Source organism: Anolis carolinensis, chromosome 2, assembly GCF_035594765.1.
Source record: "Anolis carolinensis isolate JA03-04 chromosome 2, rAnoCar3.1.pri, whole genome shotgun sequence".
NCBI classification, from domain to species: domain Eukaryota; kingdom Metazoa; phylum Chordata; class Lepidosauria; order Squamata; family Dactyloidae; genus Anolis; species Anolis carolinensis.
Window position 1 is genome coordinate 143860412 of NC_085842.1, and position 19861 is coordinate 143880272.

General features: G+C 38.7%; 2 protein-coding genes and 1 long non-coding RNA gene across 6 annotated transcripts in view; 2 read left to right on the forward strand and 1 right to left on the reverse strand.

Annotated features, from left to right (window-relative positions):
• pik3r6 (phosphoinositide-3-kinase regulatory subunit 6) overlaps positions 1-8110 on the forward strand; it is a 51680-nt gene extending 43570 nt beyond the window's left edge. For both annotated transcript variants that reach the window (XM_062970715.1, XM_016991284.2), the window contains exons 20-21: positions 1921-2033; positions 2683-8110. In XM_062970715.1, coding sequence (XP_062826785.1) covers positions 1921-2033; positions 2683-2839 — 270 coding nt within the window. In that variant the 3' untranslated portion in view covers positions 2840-8110. The remainder of the gene's footprint in view (positions 1-1920; positions 2034-2682) is intronic.
• On the reverse strand, positions 2011-10257 carry LOC134296276 (uncharacterized). Its single transcript, XR_010002932.1, has 3 exons — positions 10067-10257; positions 7946-7991; positions 2011-2145 (listed from the first exon to the last, which is right to left on the reverse strand). It is a non-coding gene; the product is annotated as an uncharacterized LOC134296276 (long non-coding RNA).
• Positions 2918-19769, forward strand: mfsd6l (major facilitator superfamily domain containing 6 like). Of its 3 annotated transcripts, none has more exons than XM_008104277.3 (2): positions 2918-3047; positions 15170-19769. In XM_008104277.3, exon 2 carries the CDS (start codon positions 15204-15206, stop codon positions 17169-17171), a length of 1968 nt encoding a protein of 655 aa, XP_008102484.1. In that variant the 5' UTR covers positions 2918-3047; positions 15170-15203; the 3' UTR covers positions 17172-19769. The 3 variants fall into 3 exon arrangements, with proteins under 3 accessions (XP_008102484.1, XP_008102483.1, XP_062826786.1); XM_008104276.3 differs by lacking the exon at positions 2918-3047 and adding an exon at positions 10355-10616; XM_062970716.1 differs by lacking the exon at positions 2918-3047 and adding an exon at positions 10769-10915.
• Positions 19770-19861: the final 92 nt, after the last annotated feature.

The window sequence follows — 19861 nt, forward strand, 5'->3', positions numbered from 1 at the left end:
TTTCAGTTGGAAAAGCGGAACTCTCACAAATATGGGCAGATTACAAAACCCTTGAGAAAATACTCATAATTATTGTGATTCTCTCAACAATTTACAAGAAAATTATATCTACAGCCTCTTTTCTCCTGTTTCACAAAACATAATTATTAAAGTCATTGTGACTTCATTGAGTACACTAGGGAAACTTCTAAGCAGTTAATGGGTTCTGTATTATGTCAGCTCTAGCATTTACTTTGATACTTGATCTGAGATCCCTTGCTATCTGTCTGATATAGAACCTGTTCCTTTGTGCCAGAGCAGAAGCATGCACAAATATGCCCAAGTTAGATCCATTGGTTTTCAAGAATACACTTGGTTTCTTTGATGAAGCCTGACTGCTCTCCAAACACATTCCATAGTTTTCCGCCCTGCTATTAAGCTAACTAGATAAGTCCTAAATAGCAACACTGCCCTACAACGTGATCCTTGGCAAAGACTTTATTTCAGCTGATTTATCAGTCTTTATTAGATACTTTCCCTCTATTTCTGTCATTAGTCAAGAATTTCTGAAAAGCCAGGAGCTTGCTTGCAGTGCCAAGGACCTTTTTGTATAATAATGTGTCAATCCTGCTATTTTTCCCATGTGTTTTACCAAAATGTGGATTAACGTGAAAGAGAAAAAAAATACTCAAGGCTTCTTTCCAACAGTGGTAAGCCAAATGTATAGGCTAAAATACAAAATATTAGATTCAAAGTCACATTTCTTTCCTCCAGAATTAAATGCATCCTTAAATAAACATCGCAGAACTAAGAAAGGAAAAATGTTGCATTTCAGAGGTATATACATGCATTCACATATTTGTATTTCACTTGAGACTTACTCATCCTTTACTAATAGTAATCTTTGTTGAGCTGAAGTTTTCAATAAAACAAATATGACTTCACAGTTGAAACAGTACATCCAATGCAATTAGTCTCATTAGCCAAACTGAGAAATGCATTGTTAATGAGTTCTTCAGTGCATAATTTATCAAACAGACTGGTTACATAGTGAGCACTGAAGTTTCCACTCCTTTCAAAATCCAAATTAAATCTTTACCTTGTGACTCTGGCATCATGAGAGCCTGAATATTAATAGACAATACATATTTGATCTTTTCTGCAGATGAAACTATAACATGTTCTACATGTTAATATACACTTCTCATACAAATAGGTTTTATTGACACACATTGTTTACTGAGAGGCATAAGAAATTAACTCTTTTGTTGAACCTGAGCTACAACTGAAATATGACAATAAATAGTGTAATATAATGATTTTCTGAATGTAATAACTCATATAACTTCATGCAGCTTTAAGAACACCTAGACCTGTTTCTATCATGGAGAGATTTGCAGTTTGAACGGCATGATTTCAAGGAGTAAATACACCACAGCTTCCATCCATCTGAGACCCCGTCTACACTGCCATATGTTTGTAACTGCATTATATGGTCAGAGTAGATTCATATAGATTAAACTGCATTATATGGATAGTGTAGATGGGGCTTCAGTTCTCACAGGTGTTAACACTAACATTTTAAAAATGGCAGATCCTATTCATAAATACTGCTAAAGTGAATTCTATTTGTAGATACCCCTGAAATAGTTGCCCTGTGAGATTTCTGGTGCAGTATCAACTTGGACAGGGTTTTGAAAAGTTATTAGTTTGGACAAGCATTCCCATAACCTCCCAATAACTGGATTCTGGGAGCGGTTATTCCAAAAATAACTTCCAAGCTTTGAGCTTTTCTTTTGGTTTATCAATTGGCAATTTAGAATTTATTCCATAGTTTACCGAAAATCACTGCAAAGTGCTATTATCAAATATATCAATTAATTGAATAAATGGAAATTTTTGCATTTTCTAACCTCAGTGTCTTGCATCATTTTATTTCAGTTGGTGACCAACACTATTCGAACACGAAACATCAAACTCAGAAGTACAGAGCAAAGGTCCTTCACTGTGTGTTTGGACAAAGACTCCAGACGAGTTTATAAGAATGTGATCAGGTTAGTCTCTTTAACATTCTATATCTCAATAGACGTTCTTCTAGGTTTCTCTCTCCCTCTCCGTAAAGTCAGTTCCTGAGGATGGTGGGGATGCACCCAACCCTAGAACTAGCTTTAAGAAAAGTGGAGAGAAAGTATTATTTGTGGTACATTGGTTCCTACTCTTCATAGCATCATTCTTTATATTTTATTAGATTCAGTATTGAAAAATTACTATTGCATGTTTTAATTGGTACATTACTCCTTTTATCACACCTTAAATGTTCCATATAGAAAAAAGACTGACTGACTCACATATTTTATTCACTGAGTGATGTTCTTCCTATAACAGATTTATTAGAAAAAGTAATTTGATAGTGAGGATATTTAATTGTACTTTCTACCTCTGATACTAGTCTCAACCATTGCCAAATAGTTTCTTTTTGTCTGATATAAATCAAGCATAATTTATGTGTGGAGAGAATATGGGAACATTTTTTCCATCTCTCTGAAATTTGAATCATACTGGCTGAATTTCCAGTTCCCAGGATCATAGGAGTTTTCAGAGAAAAACAACTTTGTATCCAAAATGGATAAACAGCATACCAGATTGTGACCTTCAATTTGTATATTCCATTAATATGAAATGCATTTTTTTTTAATTTCACAGTATTGAAGTTTTTCCATGCCTGGAACCTAGCTACTGCTTGCAAAGGACAAAAAACAGACAGACCAGTTTGCAGGAAGAGGAAGATGTAGGACTAGCCAAATACCTACCAAAATCTTTATTACTACCCATCAACACTTTTGCGGGTATTATTCAGTGATGCATCTGGCAGTTGCAGCAAACCCAATATTTTGTCAAGGTTCATTGGGAAGATCTCACTGAATTGGGACACAACATGAAAGGTTCCAGGTGAAAAGGAAAAAAAACCAAGGGAGCACTGCTCCAATCTTCAGCAGGAAAGAAAGTCCAGCAGAAGACAGAGAAGCGGAATAGTTCTATTTGGAGGAGATAGGAGAGGAAGTAATAAGGTATGAAAATTTAAGGTTCCCGTGCTGTACCTTTCTAAGCAATTCTCTGCCATCAGAGAGTAAGTGGAGAAAAGCTTTTGTTTCGATTTTGGAACTGGAATAGCTAATACTAAAGAAACTTTCATTACACTCAGGGAGCCTAGTCAAGATCACAGTTCTCTTCAGTCAAGTGCGATTCCAAAAACTATTCTACAATATTATGGCAAGTGATTTGGGACACTCTATTACTTGCCTTCGTGCTGCTCCACAAAATAACTTTACCATTTAATGTGCTGAATAAATTAGGAGATGTTCAGTTAATGAAGCAGCACACAATGGTTTCTGTTGTTAGAAATCATCAGTGTAATTTGCTATACATACATGTGCAGGGATTCCTATAATATGCTACCCTTAAAAGAAATTGAAACATTTGTGCCTTTGGACAAGAAACTGAACAGGATCATTTGTGGTGATAACTCTGTTGGACAGCACTAAATGGCATCAACTGTGGACAGAATGAAATTCCTGTGAGCAAGATGTCAGGAATGTTTATAAAAATAAAGACTTGGTAACTTACAGGCGCCTTCACCATGCGGTTGAACATGCATGACTAACCAGTACAACAAGTGTCATGGACGAAGAAATGTGTAACCCTAATCACTGTAGAGGCCAGTGATTCTGTCTGTGGCAGAATTATATGATGCTTCTGCCTCATTCTTCAAAAATAGTTAACAATGTATGGCAGGAGGAGACAGCTCACAGAACACTGTATGCTTGCTGCTACATCAAGGTGAGGGAAACTACAGCCCTCCAGGCATATTTTTGCAACGCTAAGCACCCTCTCAATTTTAACTGTTTATTAAGAATGTTGGTTTACAGTTATAAAATGTTGACATGTAAGCACCTAATACAAACAAGAAAACAAACAACCTGAAGAGAGAAAATGTCAATAGCAACCAAGAGCAGATTAGAACCCTTTTAATAACAGATTGTTTAGTGCTAACAAAAATAATGGTCATCTTTCAAACCTATGAATCAGAATAGATGGCTTGAAATCTAGTCTGTGAGTTCAGGGGTAGATTAATAAATGAGTTCTTACAAAGAAGCTAAAAGCTCTCCATGCCTTTTCAAATCAGTCCGTTTTACACAGCCACTCAATTTTTAAATGTATTAGTCCACATCTCAGACAATATTTACCCATCCTTGAATCAGTCCTCTAGATATCTTCAGTCTGGCTGCACTATTGGCTCTCTTTGCACACACTTTTCTTTAGGGCAGTGGTTCTCAACCTGGGGTCCCCAGATGTTTTTGGAAGTGTGGGGGCTAGCCTAATTTCTCTGGGGAGGGCGTTCCAAAGGTGGGGGGCCTCCACCAAGAAGGCCCTCTCCCTCGTCCCACCAACCACGCTTGAGACACTTAGAGCCTATGCCAGTTCATAGAGGGAGATGCAGTCATGAAGACGGGAAAGTGCTGAACCATGTAGGGCAGTGGTTCTCAACCTGTGGGTCCCCAGTTGTTTTGGCCTTCAACTCCCAGAAATCATAACAGCTGGTAAACTGGCTGGGATTTCTGGGAGTTGTAGACCAAAAACATCTGGGGACCCCAGGTTGAGAACCACTGCGTTAGGAGCTTCAGATACTGAGAAGAACAACAGGCACTGAGAGTAATTTGCTGTTTAGTCCGTTACCTGACCAAGGATCTCTTTATAGAAACCAGTGGATCTGGGACAAGAATTCCACATAAGGAACATACCATGTTTCCCCGAAAATAAGACAGTGTCTTATATTAATTTTTGCTCCCAAAGATGTGCTAGGTCTTATTTTCAGGGGATGTTTTATTTTTCCATGAAGAAGAATTCACATTTATTGTTGAACAAAAAAATAAACATTTATTATATACTGTACAGTAGTTGTCATCACAAACCAGCATAGCCAGACAAACTGAATCCTATCAAGAATTTCTTGTTACTACCATTATTTCCATGTACAACTGGTATGTACATTTACCAATCCTGCATTATCTGGTGTTCTGTTTGGCAGGCGCTGGGCATACTTCCAAACAAAAACTTCACTAGGTCTTACTTTCGGGGGAGGCCTTATATTTAGGAATTCAGCAAAACTTCTACTAGGTCTTATTTTTTGGGGATGTCTTATTTTCGGGGAAACAGGGTAATGCCTAATTCTCTGCACCATTTGCAGCATCTCAGAGAGTCTTCCTAATCCCAGTTAACTGCACACAGATACCACTTGTAAACAACTTTCAGTACTCTATACCCTCTAATATTGTGCTGATGTTAAAGAGTGGAAGAGTCCATATTCATTTTGTATTAGCAAGAGATCTTGATAGTTCCAATTCTTAAGCAACATGGAATAATTAATTCTAACATAGGAAAATTTAATAGCATTTTGCCCTTTAGTGGTATTCTGAGATTCTGTAGAAAACGATTTTAAAAAATTGTGCGCTTGTTTTCTATATAAACTTTGGTTTAAAAAAAGCAGTTTGAATCCTCTGAAGCCATGAAGTATTAATCCTTCCTGCACCAAAATTCTCTGTGCTCCAGGAAGGTGTGAGGTGTACAACATTATCCTTTCCAAGTCACTGAACTATTCTACACTTAGAAGAAACTTTAATCTTATTCAAAACTATAAGTGAGAGTATGGAATGGTTTTGGAAAGTTTTGGCAATTATCAAGAATTATCAGTATTACCACAAGGGACCTTCTAATCATAAATATGTAAAAGCCATGGTTGAGCAAAGCCTTTTTATCCAGTGTCCAAATACTTGGATGCCTACAAGCAGGCTATCAGAGCAATGCCAACTGCCCATTCGTGCTCACAAGCAACTGATATACAAAGCATACTATAGTACATCTGCTACTGGAGGTATTATTTCCAGCATGACTCTAAGATAGCGTTATCTTTCTTGACCATTGTCTGGGTTCATTTACACTGTAGAATTAATGCAGTTTGGCACCACTGCCCTGGATCAATGCTATGGAATCATGGAATTTGTAGTCTGGTGCCATCCTACCACTCTTTGGCACAGAAATCTAAATACTTTATAAAACTACAAATCCCATGGTTCCATAGCATTGAGCCATGGCAGTTAAAGTGCTGTAGACTGTATTAATTCTGCAATGTAGATGTCCCCCAGTCCTCTGCTAACTGCATCTTCATATTTGTATATGGTAGGCCCACAGTGCAATATTTTAGAGTTCACTTCAGCAGAAACCTCTATGCCTTGAATTCAAAATTGCCCCACTAGCAGCCCTTGGTATTGCTTGGAAATGGCCTCTCAGATGTTTCCTAAGACCCTTGGAGCAGATTTTGGAGATATGGCAGTGGGCTCTGCACTTTGTCTTTTTCTGCTTTGGTTGCCTTCTGTTAAGTAATTGGGAAGTAGGGTCAGATGGTTTCATCTCAAGGGGATGAAGTGTTCAGTAATGAGATATACTTGATATTGAAAGATAGATAAATCTGCTTCAGAGGAGAGAACGGAATTTATAAAATATAGATCAAACAATATCTGATGGAGCCAGAAATAGTATAGCCCTGAAAGCTCATAGTGCTAGTGTTGTTTGAGGCAGGGCCTTTAAAACACGCCAGGACAAACTTCAGCCCTCCAGGTGTTTTGGATTTCAACTCCACAATTCCTTTTAAAAAAAAATTATTACACTTACATTAACAACATTTGGTGCAAACAGTATACAAAATAATGAACATTTTACAAACACAAACCCAACATGAAGGCCTGAACAAGTATCATTTCCATTGCCATAAATATACGAATAAATAAATATCCAAAATTCTTGTCCAGCAAGGTTGCATTGTTTTCCCTTGTTGCTTTCTAAAATATGTTTGATGAGAACCAATATAAATCAAATTCTATTTTTTGTTTTCCCCTCTAGACACCCTCATTTTCATTGATAATTTATCATTTAAAGCTATAAATATCTGAGTAAACAAATAAACAAATGTCATATCCAAAATTTGGCATTCTCTATAATGTTTATCAATCTACATACCAAATCAGACATTTGCCTTCCCTTAACAAACACACATTGGTCCGGATTAACATAATCCTCAACAATAAAAATTAACCTATTTTCCAAAATTGCCGCAAAAAAATTGGCATCTTTGTTAATTAGCAAAATAGGTGTGATAAGAGTCTAATAATAATTTATCTTTACCAGGTTTAGGTATTAGTATTATCCTGGTATATTTCCATAAATTTGGTATGAGATTTACCCTCAATATTTTGTTAAACAACCTCTGTAATCGAGGTACTAGGAATTCTGTATAGGTTTTGTTAATTTCAGCTGGAATTCCATCTACATCTGGCGACTTACCCTTACTTAATTTGTTTGTGTCTCTAACTTCCTCTTGTGATATATATTTCTCCATGTCCTTACTATGTGTCTCACTTAGTTTCTTATCTAAATTTTGCTCCAAATAGTTATCCAATTCAGCTGTGTCCATTTTTTTACCTTTATACATATTAGAGTAGAAATCCTGTACCGCTTTAATTTTATCTACCATTTTGGTGCATTTGATACCATTACTATCCTTGATACTTCCGACCACCCTTCTTCTCTTTGTCTATGCTACTTTTGCCAGTAGTTTTGAGCGTTTATTATTATATTCAAAATAATATCTTTTATGTACATCATGTCTTTTTTTAAATCTTTTCTATATCTTTGGCTTCCAATTCTTTATTTAATCTGGAGATGCTATTAATAATCTTCGAATCCTAACTGCCTACTGGCTGTTAGGAATTGTGGGAACTGAAGTCCAAAACACCTGGAGGGTTGAAGTTTACACAGGCCTGCTTTAAAACAAGGGCCCAGCATTTCTGTGAGTCCTACATGACCCTTTTGATTGGTTTTCCAAGGATGGTGCTGCATGTAGATGTTTACAAACCTGGTGGTTCTGTGACTCAGTGCTTTGTATTTTGTACTGGATACATCTGTAAATAAATAAGCATGCACATTTGTAAATAAACGATAAATTATTTGTAAAATAAATGTAGCACATTACGTATTGGAAGATGAAATACTTTAAATTCATTAAATATTTTCAAAAGAAGTCATGTGTGTCTGTTGATTTGAGAGAGGAGGCTGATCAAAAGGTTCTCATCAGAATAACTTGGTCGTATATTATCAGTGTGAATGTGCCCAGATTTAGGCATCCCATCTACACCTCACCTGGAAATCTTCCACTGAGGGGAAAGCCATATTTCTTCAGCAGAGCTAATGAAGTCGTGTAATTATTGTGCAAAGCAATGAATATAGCATTGTGAGATTTATCATAGACTCCCCCTACCTTTAGCCTTAGTTATTGAGAAATGAAAGCACCTTCTATTGGACGATAAACTGGATTAGAAGTTACTGCTGTTCTAACAGAAAGGCCTCTGTGTTTCTTTTATCGCTGATCCTAAACCTGGCTTTTAAAATATTAATTCCCAGCAGAATTATTTTACTTCAGAGTTCACAGAGGCACAAAGACAAAAAGTTCCTACTTTTTAGTGTCCCCCTAATACTGAGGTGAACAGGGATTAATGCAACTTCTTTAGATTTAAACAAGCAAAAACATCTGTGCCTTCTAATACTGTCCAATACTTATCAGGAAGTAAGCCCTTTTGAACTGAATGAGGATTCCTTCCAAGTGAAGTGCTTTGAGTGTTGGGCTATGGGTGCATCCACACAGTGGAAATAATGCAGTTTGACAATACATTAATTGCCCTGGCTCAGTGCCCATGAGACCCTGGGATTTGTAGTTTTAAAGCTTGGTGCGGCAGCAACATTCTTTGGCAGAGAAGGCGACAGACCTTGTAAAACTCCAGCTTCCAGGATTCCAGAACATTGAGCCAAAGCAGCTGGAGTTGAGTCAAACAGAATTAGGTGCACCCTAGAGTGAATATCTACACTCTCAAATTAATGCAGTTTGCCCCTGCTTTGTCATGGTTCAGTTAAAGGGTCATTTAAATAGAATCCTGGGAGCTCTAGTTTGGTGAGGCAGAGCACCAACTTCCATGATCCCTTAGCATTGCGTTATGGTAATTAATGTCAAATTATTCAACAGATGCACCCTATGATAAATAACAACAACAATAATTTCATAGTCTGCCACCACCACCAACAACAACAATAATTTCATAGTCTGCCACCATCTCCCGAAAGGGACTCAGGATGGCTTACAAGCATGTGGTAGTGCAGTGGTATATACAATACAGTAAAACACTGTAAAACACATAAAAAATACAGTAATACAATTTCTTTTTTCCCTTTCCCCCCATTCCCCATTTTTAATATTCAAAAAGCACTATTCTCACAATAAAAAATATTGTGAAAAAAATACAGTAATACACATAACAATTGTAAATAATAACAATGTCAATAACATAAAAGAGATGTACTTTGAAAGCATAAAACCTCTATTAATTGAAATACTCAGTAATGCTCAAAATGCAGCAATAGCTGTGGATAAAATGGTCATATTAATTTCCATAACATGTGCCCAAACAAAGCCTGGTTCTCAGGTATGAACTAATGTTAATCCTGTTTGAAGGCCTGCTTGAAACACCATGTTTTCAAGTTTTTACAAAAACATTGAAGTGTGGGGGCTAGCCTCTGGGGAGGGTGTTCCAAGGGCAGGGGGCCACCACGGAGAAGGCCCTCTCCTTCGCCCAACCACGCTTGAGACACTTAGATCCTGTGCCAGTTCATTGAGGGAGATGCAGTTACAAAGACAGGAAAGAGCTGAACCATGTAGGGCAGTGGTTCTCAACCTGTGGGTGCCCAGATGTTTTGGCCTTCAACTCCCAGAAATCCTAACAGCTGGTAAACTGGCTGGGATTTCTGGGAGTTGGAGGCCAAAACACCTAGGGACCCACAGGTTGAGAAACACTGTTGTAGGGCTTTGTAGGTAATGCCCTACACTTTGAATTGGGCTATGAAACTTGTTGGCAGCCAGTGGAGCTGCTTTAATAGGGGTGTGGTGTGCTCCCTATAGCTAGCCCCAGTTAGTAAGCTGGCTGCTGACCTTTGCACTAACTGCAGCTTCGGAGCCGTCTTCAAAGGCAGCCCTGCTAGAGTGCATTATAGTAATCCACTCTAGGAAACACAGGGTTGATGAATCATCCTTTCAGGTGGAAAACAGCTGAAGATAGGAGAGACTTTAGAGGAAGGCCTGGCCTCTCCCAGGGCTGGGAAGGCCTTTCTCTGCAAGGCCGCCCTCCGTCTCCTAGCAACAGCTTGCCCCTCCCCTTGGGAAAGCATTCCAGTGAGACGTCATTCAGAGAACTATTCTAAGTGGGAGGAGGGGCTCAGCAGGTGAAAGGGGCGGGGCCCGACGTGGCACTCGGCCTTCTGTTGCCGCGAACAGGTGCTCCGCCCCGCATGCGCAGTGAATCCCTCCCGTTGACAGCGAGGCCTGAAAACCATTCCTCTCCCTCCCTCCGTCTCTTCTTTCTCTGCCCCCACCCTCTGCTCAGGTGGTGGATGGATGGATGAGGCTCCGCGTGCGCCTCGTTGCAGAGCTCAGTGCGAGAGAGGCGCGCGGCGCCGCTTGCTGCCATGGCAACTTCCCCGAGGTGCGTTAGGGTTGGAGAGGAGGGCTGTGGCTGCCAGGCCCCTCTTGCTTTGGCAGTCGGGGAGGGAGGGAGGGAGGGAGGGAGGGAGGGAGGAAGGAAGTGCGGGTGGGGCCTTAGAGCCCCGTTGGGGGCAAGTCCTGGTTGGGGAAAGCTTCCTTGACAGAGGAGTTAATTAAAAATAAAACATAGTCCTTTTTTGTCGAGTCTCCCATGTGGATGGCAAATATCTCCTGCTGCCTTAGAGGTTGCCACTTTATAAAATCTGAACTGTGGTCTGGTTGTGGGAACACAGGTCGGGGGTAAGGGACTATAATGACAGCCAACTTTACTACTAAATTCATATTTTATATTATTAGATACTTTATAATTTAAATATGTTGTGTTATAACTTTAATATTTTATTTATATGTATCAAATATGTCATATATATTTGTATCATTTCTATATATTTTGTTTTGTATACTTTCAGATACTTTGTATACTTTCTCTGCCTATGAGTGTGCTGGAAGATCCTTTCTTAGAGGATTTTAAACAGAGGCTGGGTAGCCATCTCTCAGGGGTGCTTTGATTGTCCTTTTTCTGCTTAGCGGGGGAGTTGGACTAGATGCCCTATGTGGTCTTTTCCAACCCTATGATTCTAGTTACCATGTAGAAAATATTTTGTAATGACTATTTTGTAAATAAAGGTACATTTAGCTACAATTTCCCATTTTTCCTATGTATGGCGACTTTAGGAGCCTCCGGTGGCTCAGTGTGTTAAAGCGCTGAGCTGCTGAACTTGCAGACCGAAAGGTCCCAGGTCCCAGGTTTGAATCCAGGGATAGGAGTGAGTGCCCGCTGTTAGCTCCAGCTTCTGCCAACCTAGCAGTTCGAAAACATGCAAATGTGAGTAGATCAATAGGTACTGCTCAGGTGGGAAGGTAACGGTGTTCCATGCAGTCATGCCGGCCACATGACCTTGGAGGTGTCTATGGACAACGCCGGCTTTTCAGCTTAGAAATGGAGATGAATACCAACCCCCAGAATCGGACACGACTGGACTTAACGTCAGGGGAAATCTTTACCTTTACCTTTATGGCGACTTTTGGGAAACCCTGTACAGGCAGTCCCTGAGTTACAGACATTCGACCTATAAACCACTCATAGTTAAGAATTTTTTAAAAAATTGTGTCAGAAGCAACTTGACAACATACTGCAAGTCGCTTCTGATGTGAGAGAATTGGCCATCTACAGAAACATTGCCCAGGGAATGCCCAGGTGTGTTACCATCTTGCTGGGAGGCTTCTCTCATGTTCCCGCAAGCTAGAGCTGACAGACAGGAGCTTACCCCATCTTGTGGATTCAAACTATCAATCTTCAGGTCAGCGGTCCAGCACCATCATGGTTCCTTAAGAATAGGGGTAAGACAACAGGAAGTGAGAGAAATCTACCCCTTGGAAAAGGGAATTGAGGCCCCAGAGAGTTTTCATGGGGAAAGGTGTCTCCACTGAAGCTTTCTCACCAATCCTTGTTCACACAACAAGCTATTTTTTTCAAAATCCAATGATCACAGGGACAGAAAGTGAGGTGAAATCTTCTGTTCAGGGTCACAGACAACAAAACAAACAAAGTTTGTGAACATGGAGCCATCACAAAGCAAACACTCTTGTCTCAACCAATTTGAGATTTTTGAGTATTTTGGAATTTTGGAATTCCGGAAAATAGTAATAATAATAAATTTATTCTTATACCCAGTCACCACCTCCCCAAAGGGACTCGGGGCAGCTTACATATGGGACAAAATGCCCACAGACACAATATAAAACAATCAATCAAAGCAAAAACACAACTAAAATAAAAACTTAGTCAAATATATCAATCCAGATAAAAGCACAACTCAATAGAATATAAGAGTATAAAACAGCAATGTTAAAACTCAATCAAAACAATACTCAACAAAACCAATGGGCATGACCAGACTATAAAAGGACTGGCATGGGGTAGTGTAGCAGTGAATCGTAGGGCCGGGTATTGAATAAAGTGCAAAGAATAAAGTATTATTATGGAAGCTAGGAATTGGGCATTTATAACTAGGGATCAGGAGTTCTCAAGCATGGTCATAGATGTATCTTTATCATAGTTGTTTTGTGGGGGGGGGGGGGTTGTTTTTTGTTTTTTTTGCTGTAGCAGCTGTATCTTAATATTCACATCATAATGACAGTTAGAGTGTGCCTAACTATCCTAAAGGCACCAGATCCTTGTTGATCTTGGAAGTTAAGCAGGATCAGCCTTTACTACTTGGATTGGGGGACCATCAATGAATATCAAGTGCTGCAGGTTCTGTTTTAGAGGAAGGAAATGGCCAAACCACCTCTAAGTTGTTTCCTTGCTTAGAAAATTCTTATGAAATCCATGGATTTGCCATAAGTTGGCAAGCAATTTCAAGGCACATTGACACACAGTGATAGATTAAATAAAGCTCAGTCTCTCTTCCCCCACTTAAAATGATTGTTTCTAAAAAAAACCTTTGTTATAAATCCATATTAAACAGACATGTTTGAAATTGTTAGGGGCATTTTATAATGCTATTGTTAGTAAAAAAAAAATTGCAAACTCAAGTTTGCTTTAGGTTTAGGGAGTACACAAAACTTTCCTAAAGTATGAATAGTTGGCAACCCTAAGGGAAATCATACCTAATGGTATTGAAGTTTTTTAGCGACTTCTCTCAGCATGAAGGATAGCTATAATTAATGCCGCTTATTTGTACTATGAATGCTTCACTAAATATTCCTGCATGTTTAATATGTCATTCAGTCAAAAATGTAGACATTGTGGATGCCATAAGAATACTGTATCTTGACCACACAAAATGCCAGAAGTACTTCCTTTAAAACAATAAACAAATATAATCAGTTTTAAAGAAACCCTGGACTTGCTTTCTAGTTTGGCTAACCAGTGCTGATAGTTTCTTTGTTGGACCTGAAGTGTGTCTCCTTGTGGAGTGAAAAAGCAGGATATAAATAAACGTCGTCATCATCACACACAAAAAAAAAAAAAAGTAAACGCCAAAATGATAGTACTGGAAACTCACTTCCTGAAATCATATAAAGAGACAATGAAATTGTGTTGTTAAAGTTCAGGATTGGGCTCCCACCTATTGTATAGAGCTATGTATATTATGCATGTGTCTGTCAGTCTGTCTGTCTGCCTATATAGATATAGATATAGATACATGAGACTTGTTCAATATCCTGTTAATGACTACTCTAGAAACTTTGTGTTGTTCACTTCCTGGTTTGACTGGTTTGACTCATGATTTTTCACACAGTTGGTAGTAAATAGATCCTGTAAAATTATCTGCCAAAGTAAGATTCAGCATAGTGTAGTGGTTTGAGGGCCAGACTTCAATCCTGAAGTCCGGGGTTTAACATAATTACAGTTATATGTATTTTATTATTTATTGGAAGTTATCTGGCATTAGGTCTTTGGATCTGTGTGGTTCAAACAGTTGATTTTAATGTATTAATATGTTGTGGCTTTTATTTTTTACAGATTTTAATGTATGTGTTTATTTTATTTGTATGTTTTTGTGTGTATGGTGTTGAATTGCTGCCAATTTGGAAGCCTCTCTGAGTCCCCTTTGGGGTGAGAAGAGTGGGGTAAAAATATAGTAAATAAAATAAATAAATACATTTCAAGTATATAATTAAATAATCGGTCAGCATAGTTTGTAGCCTAAGGTTATATGAACACTGTTTTAAAAAACCCTGTGTCTAAAACAGAGTTCTTTTGAAAATTTATCATTGTGTTACTGGCTGATTGGGTAAAACTTTGGACACTATGCTAACATGTTTCCCCGAAAATAAGACAGTGTCTTATATTAATTTTTGCTCCCAAAGATGCATTAGGTCTTATTTTCGGGGGATGTCTTATTTTTCCATGAATAATTATTCACATTTATTGTTGAACAAAAAATGAACATTTATTATATACTGTACAATAGTTGTCATCACAAACCAGCATAACCAGACAAACTATGAATCTTATCAAGAATTTCTTGTTGCTACCATTATTTCCATGTACAACAATCTATGGTATGTACATTTACCAATTCTGCATGCTCTGGTGTTCTGTTTGGCGGGCAGGCTTCCAAACAAAAACTTTGTTAGGTCTTACTTTCAGGGGAGGCCTTATATTTAGCAATTCAGCAAAACCTCTACTAGGTCTTATTTTCAGGGGATGTCTTATTTTTGGGGAAACAGGGTGGTTTGCATAAGAACATTTTATGGGCTTGCATTCTGCTGGCTTGCATATGAAGGTTTCTAAAACCCTGCATGTGGTGCAAAAGTCTGCATTAAATGAAATAGGTGCAAAGGTCCACTCTTCTCACCAGTTTGTCCTCTTCCCTTTGCAGTTCTGATTAATTCTGTACTAATCTGGTTCACATCAGGCTATCATTGCTGTCCTAATTTGATTATTCATATTGTATTTTTAGCTCCAGCCAGAGAAAATGTTTCTTCTAACATGTCTATAGTTTATACAATATTAACTAGTATTTCTTTATTAATTTGCAGGACAAAATTGGGAGTTAAACCTGTCCCTGACGCTATGAGCACAAATAACCAGTGGGACGTGAACAAAGCACTAACTCTTGCCGGTCTGTTCCACTTTCTTTATGGTGCGGGAAATGCCTGCACAATTCCCTTTTTAACTTTGTACTTCCGGCAGCTTGGACTGACAGCACCATTAGTAGGGATTGTAATAGGAATGCAGCACTTAATCACTTCCATTTGGGCCCCATTATGTTCCTACCTAGCAAAAACGCACAATAAAAGAAAAGTACTTATCAGTGGATCTTTGCTGGGCTCAGCTGGAGCAGGTTTGCTTCTTACTCTGGTCCCACCATTGGACATGGACATTGTCTATATGTATTGTAATATGAGCCAGCATCCAGGTAAGCTGTTAAGTGCAACCCAAGTGCCTGATATAAGTGGAAGTAGCCTGGGTACAGTGAATACAGTGAATACTAAGCTAGTTTCTAGTAACAAAACCCTCTCAGTGGAAGCACATGGAAAGCTCTCAGAGGACCTGGTGACTACTGGTAAACCAAGACAAACATATACACCAATCAACTTTCATTCCTCTGCAAATATCCCTTCTATGATCAGCAGTGGAGTCAGTGGTGCTGATACAGACAGACGTCGATTCACTGATGGGCCTTTTGATGTAACATTAGTTACTTCTAAGAACACAACTGACCTGATAGAACAAATATTAGAGGCATCTACTTTGAGTGAGCCCACAAAGACAAACAGAAACCCAAATACTGGCACCATGAATATAAAAAAGAATCCTATGGGAAATAATTCTTCAAAGGAAAATGCTAACTCCACATTTCACACAGCCCTGATACGCCTCACAGAGACACCATATGAATTGAAAAACCTGTCAGGGCGCTGGGAAAGAGCGCAAGATGGGAATTCTGATTTGTTACAAGGTCCTGTTTTCTTGGATGGCGAGCATCAGATCTTTCTTATGGTGCTAGGGGCAGTTGTGCTTTGGGAGCTCCTGGCTGCCCCTCTTGGATGGATGGTCGATGACAGCCTCTTTGAGTACCTTGACTTTGTGGATGCAGCAGACAAATACGAAAATCTTTGGATCTGGAGTTACTCGGGTGCCTCTTTAGGAGTCTGCAGCATTGCAGTATTCGTGGATCAGCTGAGTTGCTTTGTGATCACCAACACCCCACGTTTTGCAGTACATTTTTATGGCTATGCCTCTTTGATAACTTTAGCTTTACTTGTGAGTGTCTTCTTTCCCATCTATGTGTCCAAGAAAACAGAACATGTCAATAAAACCTTCAAAGCATTGAACCTCATTGGGAACGATGGCCGGACCATCCTGTCTGCTGTCACTGTCTTCCTCACAGGGGCCATTGGGTCAACTGTGCAGAACTTCCTTTTTTGGCAAATGCAAGACCAAGGCAGCAGTGAGTTGTACATGGGCCTCTCAATTGCCATAGGACTGGTTGCCGAGATCTTCCTCAACATCTTCAAAAGCAAGTTGCTGAGGGCTCTTTCGGGCAGCGGAACAGTGGCCTTGAGCTTGAGCTGCCTGGCAGCACAGCTACTCTACTATTCATTCCTGTGGAGTCCTTGGGCCGTGCTGCCTATACAGATACTCTGTGCCTTCAGCAATGGCGCCTTATGGTGGGCTGTGAACATGCTTGCGAATGACATTGCCACTCCTGGCACAGAGCGGTCTCTGCATTTGGTCTTGCAGGGCCTTTCTTGTGGATGTGGGGCCAGCCTGGGCAGCTTTGCAGGGGGGTTTGTTGTGAACAGCTTTGGCCTACCAGTGCTCTACAGGGCATGCTCCATTGCATTAGTACTCTGGTTGGTCTTGTTCTTGATTGTCCAGTCCAGGTTACCACGTCAGAAAAGAATTAATTATTCCCGTCTCCTAGCTGCAGATTCTAGTGACATGAGTGACTCTGATGACAAAGAGGATGACGATAAGGAAAGGGACTGGCTGGTGAAAGCGATGAAGGATGAAAATTTCAATAGGAATTGGTGAGATCAAATTTCCATCAGTCTGTTCGCCAGATAACAGATTTTGGAGCTATAGGGTGAAACCGTCTGAAAATGGTGCACATGAAATCTATAAAGAATCAAATACTGGGATTTTGTGGTGTACTGTACATATTTGCTCAGGAAGCAATTATAAAGATTTTATAAAGATTTTATTTTCTTAAGATTAATTTATTGTAAATATTTGTAGTTGTTCTTGCATTTTAATTTTCAAGATCCATGGAATTGAAACTTGAAACAGATTGGAATGGAAACTTGAAACTGGGAATCTAACATAGCACTTATTATGTGAGATTCATTGACAGTTGATCAGGAAGGAATATGTTATGAATAGAAGGAATATTCTGATTTTAAAAATTCGATAAAAGAAATCATGGGTATTACATCCCTTTCAAGAACTAGATTGTGAGGCTAGGGTGATATTATTTTGGTCTTGGCCAGTTGATTTTTAAAATCTCCAACGTCACCTGTCTGGGAGATTTGAGACACTGAAAGGATTATGCTAAACTCATCCCAAATCTGTAATATGAATATAAAATCAACATGTGCTATAATGCACAGTAGGGTTACAGCTTCCATATTGCCTGTGGTTAAACTTTCTCATAGATTGCCTAGGTACAGTTCCTATTTCAGTCAATCATTCTACAAGCCAACATTGAACCTTCTCAATTGCTTACTCTCATTTAACTTGGTAATTGGGCAGCTAATTGATATGAATCATGTCAAGTTATTGCCTTAGCTCCACTTACACAGTGAACTGTCCAGCTATGGAATCCAGTGTAACTGCTCAGGAGCATATTTATACTGTACTAAAATATATTGGATCTTATCCCAGATTGCATAAAATTTACATGTACTAATTGATTTGTATGATTAGACATTATTACACTAGTTTTGATACAAACAATGTATTTCATCATAGTGGGATCAATAGTGACTAAGGTAACCCATGTGTTTATTGTTGCTGATAACTTCAGGTATTCTGCTCTTCCTTGTTATGGATCCATATCTTTAGAACAGATTTGAATTAGATGATCTTTGACATAAAGAACTGCCTTTATTTATCATTTCAAATGGAAAACTGCAATATAAATTAAGTTGCATGATGCACGTAGTTTACAAATGGCGCTCACCTACATTCTGTCCTGAATTAATAGAAGGCACTCCATGAATCTTGACAGACAAATAGCAAAAGCACACAAATTCTAGTGTTGAAAAACGAGATTGTTTCACATTTTTCAGGGTTGGTGCAATAAATAATATTGTACCATTTTGGTACAGAGATAAAAAAAAGATTAGACTAAACTCTGGAGGAGTCAAAGGCTGGAAATTTAGTCTGCTTGCATTCTAGGACTATACTTGATCTTCCTTAGAGAGGTTACTCTTGTAGGCAACAGTTTGTGCATGCAAATGCTGAAGAATGGCTTGATCTGTATCACAAAGAAGTCAAGCTTCAGAGGGATTTCAACAGGATTGCAGAAACTTGAAGGGTGATACTGTAAATCACACAGTACAGAAAATATATTTCCCTTTGACTTTTGCTTCCATATTGCAGTCAGCAGAGAAAGCCTCTCTTATTTATCTAGTGAAAACTGTTGTTGCTAGCAAGTGAGTTTTTCATTAAAGGAACTTTACTGTTTGGCTGGTCTGCAGTTGCAGTTAGACAAAAATAGATCTGTAACACATTGGAATGGAATGAGAGGCGTGTTTTTAATCATATTTTTCCTAGTTCACTTAAAAACCAAACTCCTTAGGAAAGATGTTATGTAGAGAAAAACTGTATAACAAAACCAGGTGTCATTTAGGAGTTTCATTGTTACAGTGCCTAGTGTTTCTTTCTGATTGGAAAGGAAGGAAGTCATGAGGAAGGAGGAGGAATGATTGGAATAAAGGCTGCAAGTTGGGAGGGAAGAATTATCTTCATGCCACAGCTCCAATCTAGAATTATTCTTCTAGAGCTGCTGCTAGACACAAAGAAAACAGTTTATAGGTACTTTTTTTTTTTTTTTTTACATTTTATGCCTGCTCTTCCATAGTAGCAGTTTTGGAGAAGGAGCATTTACTGTAAGTGGATAAAGATTTATCCATTCCATCCTGCAAACCCTTCACTTGTTTTTGGAAGGGTTCAAATCACAAAATGGCCATCATTTCTACATTGTATCTAATATTAACTGTCAAATTACTTTGTATGTAATTTGTTGGAGTTATATGCAGAAGTGCTGCTGCTTTGACTGCAAAAACAGCCTTGGTTATGTTATCTAAGTGATTTTCTTTAGTTGATGTATTTTAAAGAATCCAGTGTCCAGTTGCAAAAGTGGACATCATAACTGGATAGCAAATGGTGCCAAGAACGAACAGTATAAACAGCGCTTACAGAAGTTTTTATTTGTTCCTATTTTTTTAAAAATTCACTGAAGACTGAATGAGAGAACAGAGATGGTACTTGGACAAGCAATTTATTTATACTCATACAGCAAGAAAGAAATTGCCTTCTGAATTGCATATGTAAGAGCTCACAGGTGCAATTTTATTTTTTCTTCTGCAATTTTCAAGGGGAATCGCTCTATAAATTGATTCTTCCTAATGCTGCAATTGTTTTTATTTGTATTTCTGTCTATGATCTTATTAGTTGTATCTTTTCATATTAGTCCAAACCAGGGGTCCCCAAACTAAGGC

Excerpts from the sequence above, each read along its gene's own strand:
- mfsd6l (XM_062970716.1), top strand. The coding sequence starts at position 10,827 with ATGTGGATGGCAAATATCTCCTGCTGCCTTAGAGGTTGCCACTTTATA. Across the intron at positions 10,916-15,169 it reads TGTGGGAACACAGGTCGGGG|GACAAAATTGGGAGTTAAAC; the intron begins GTAAGGGACTAT and ends ATTAATTTGCAG.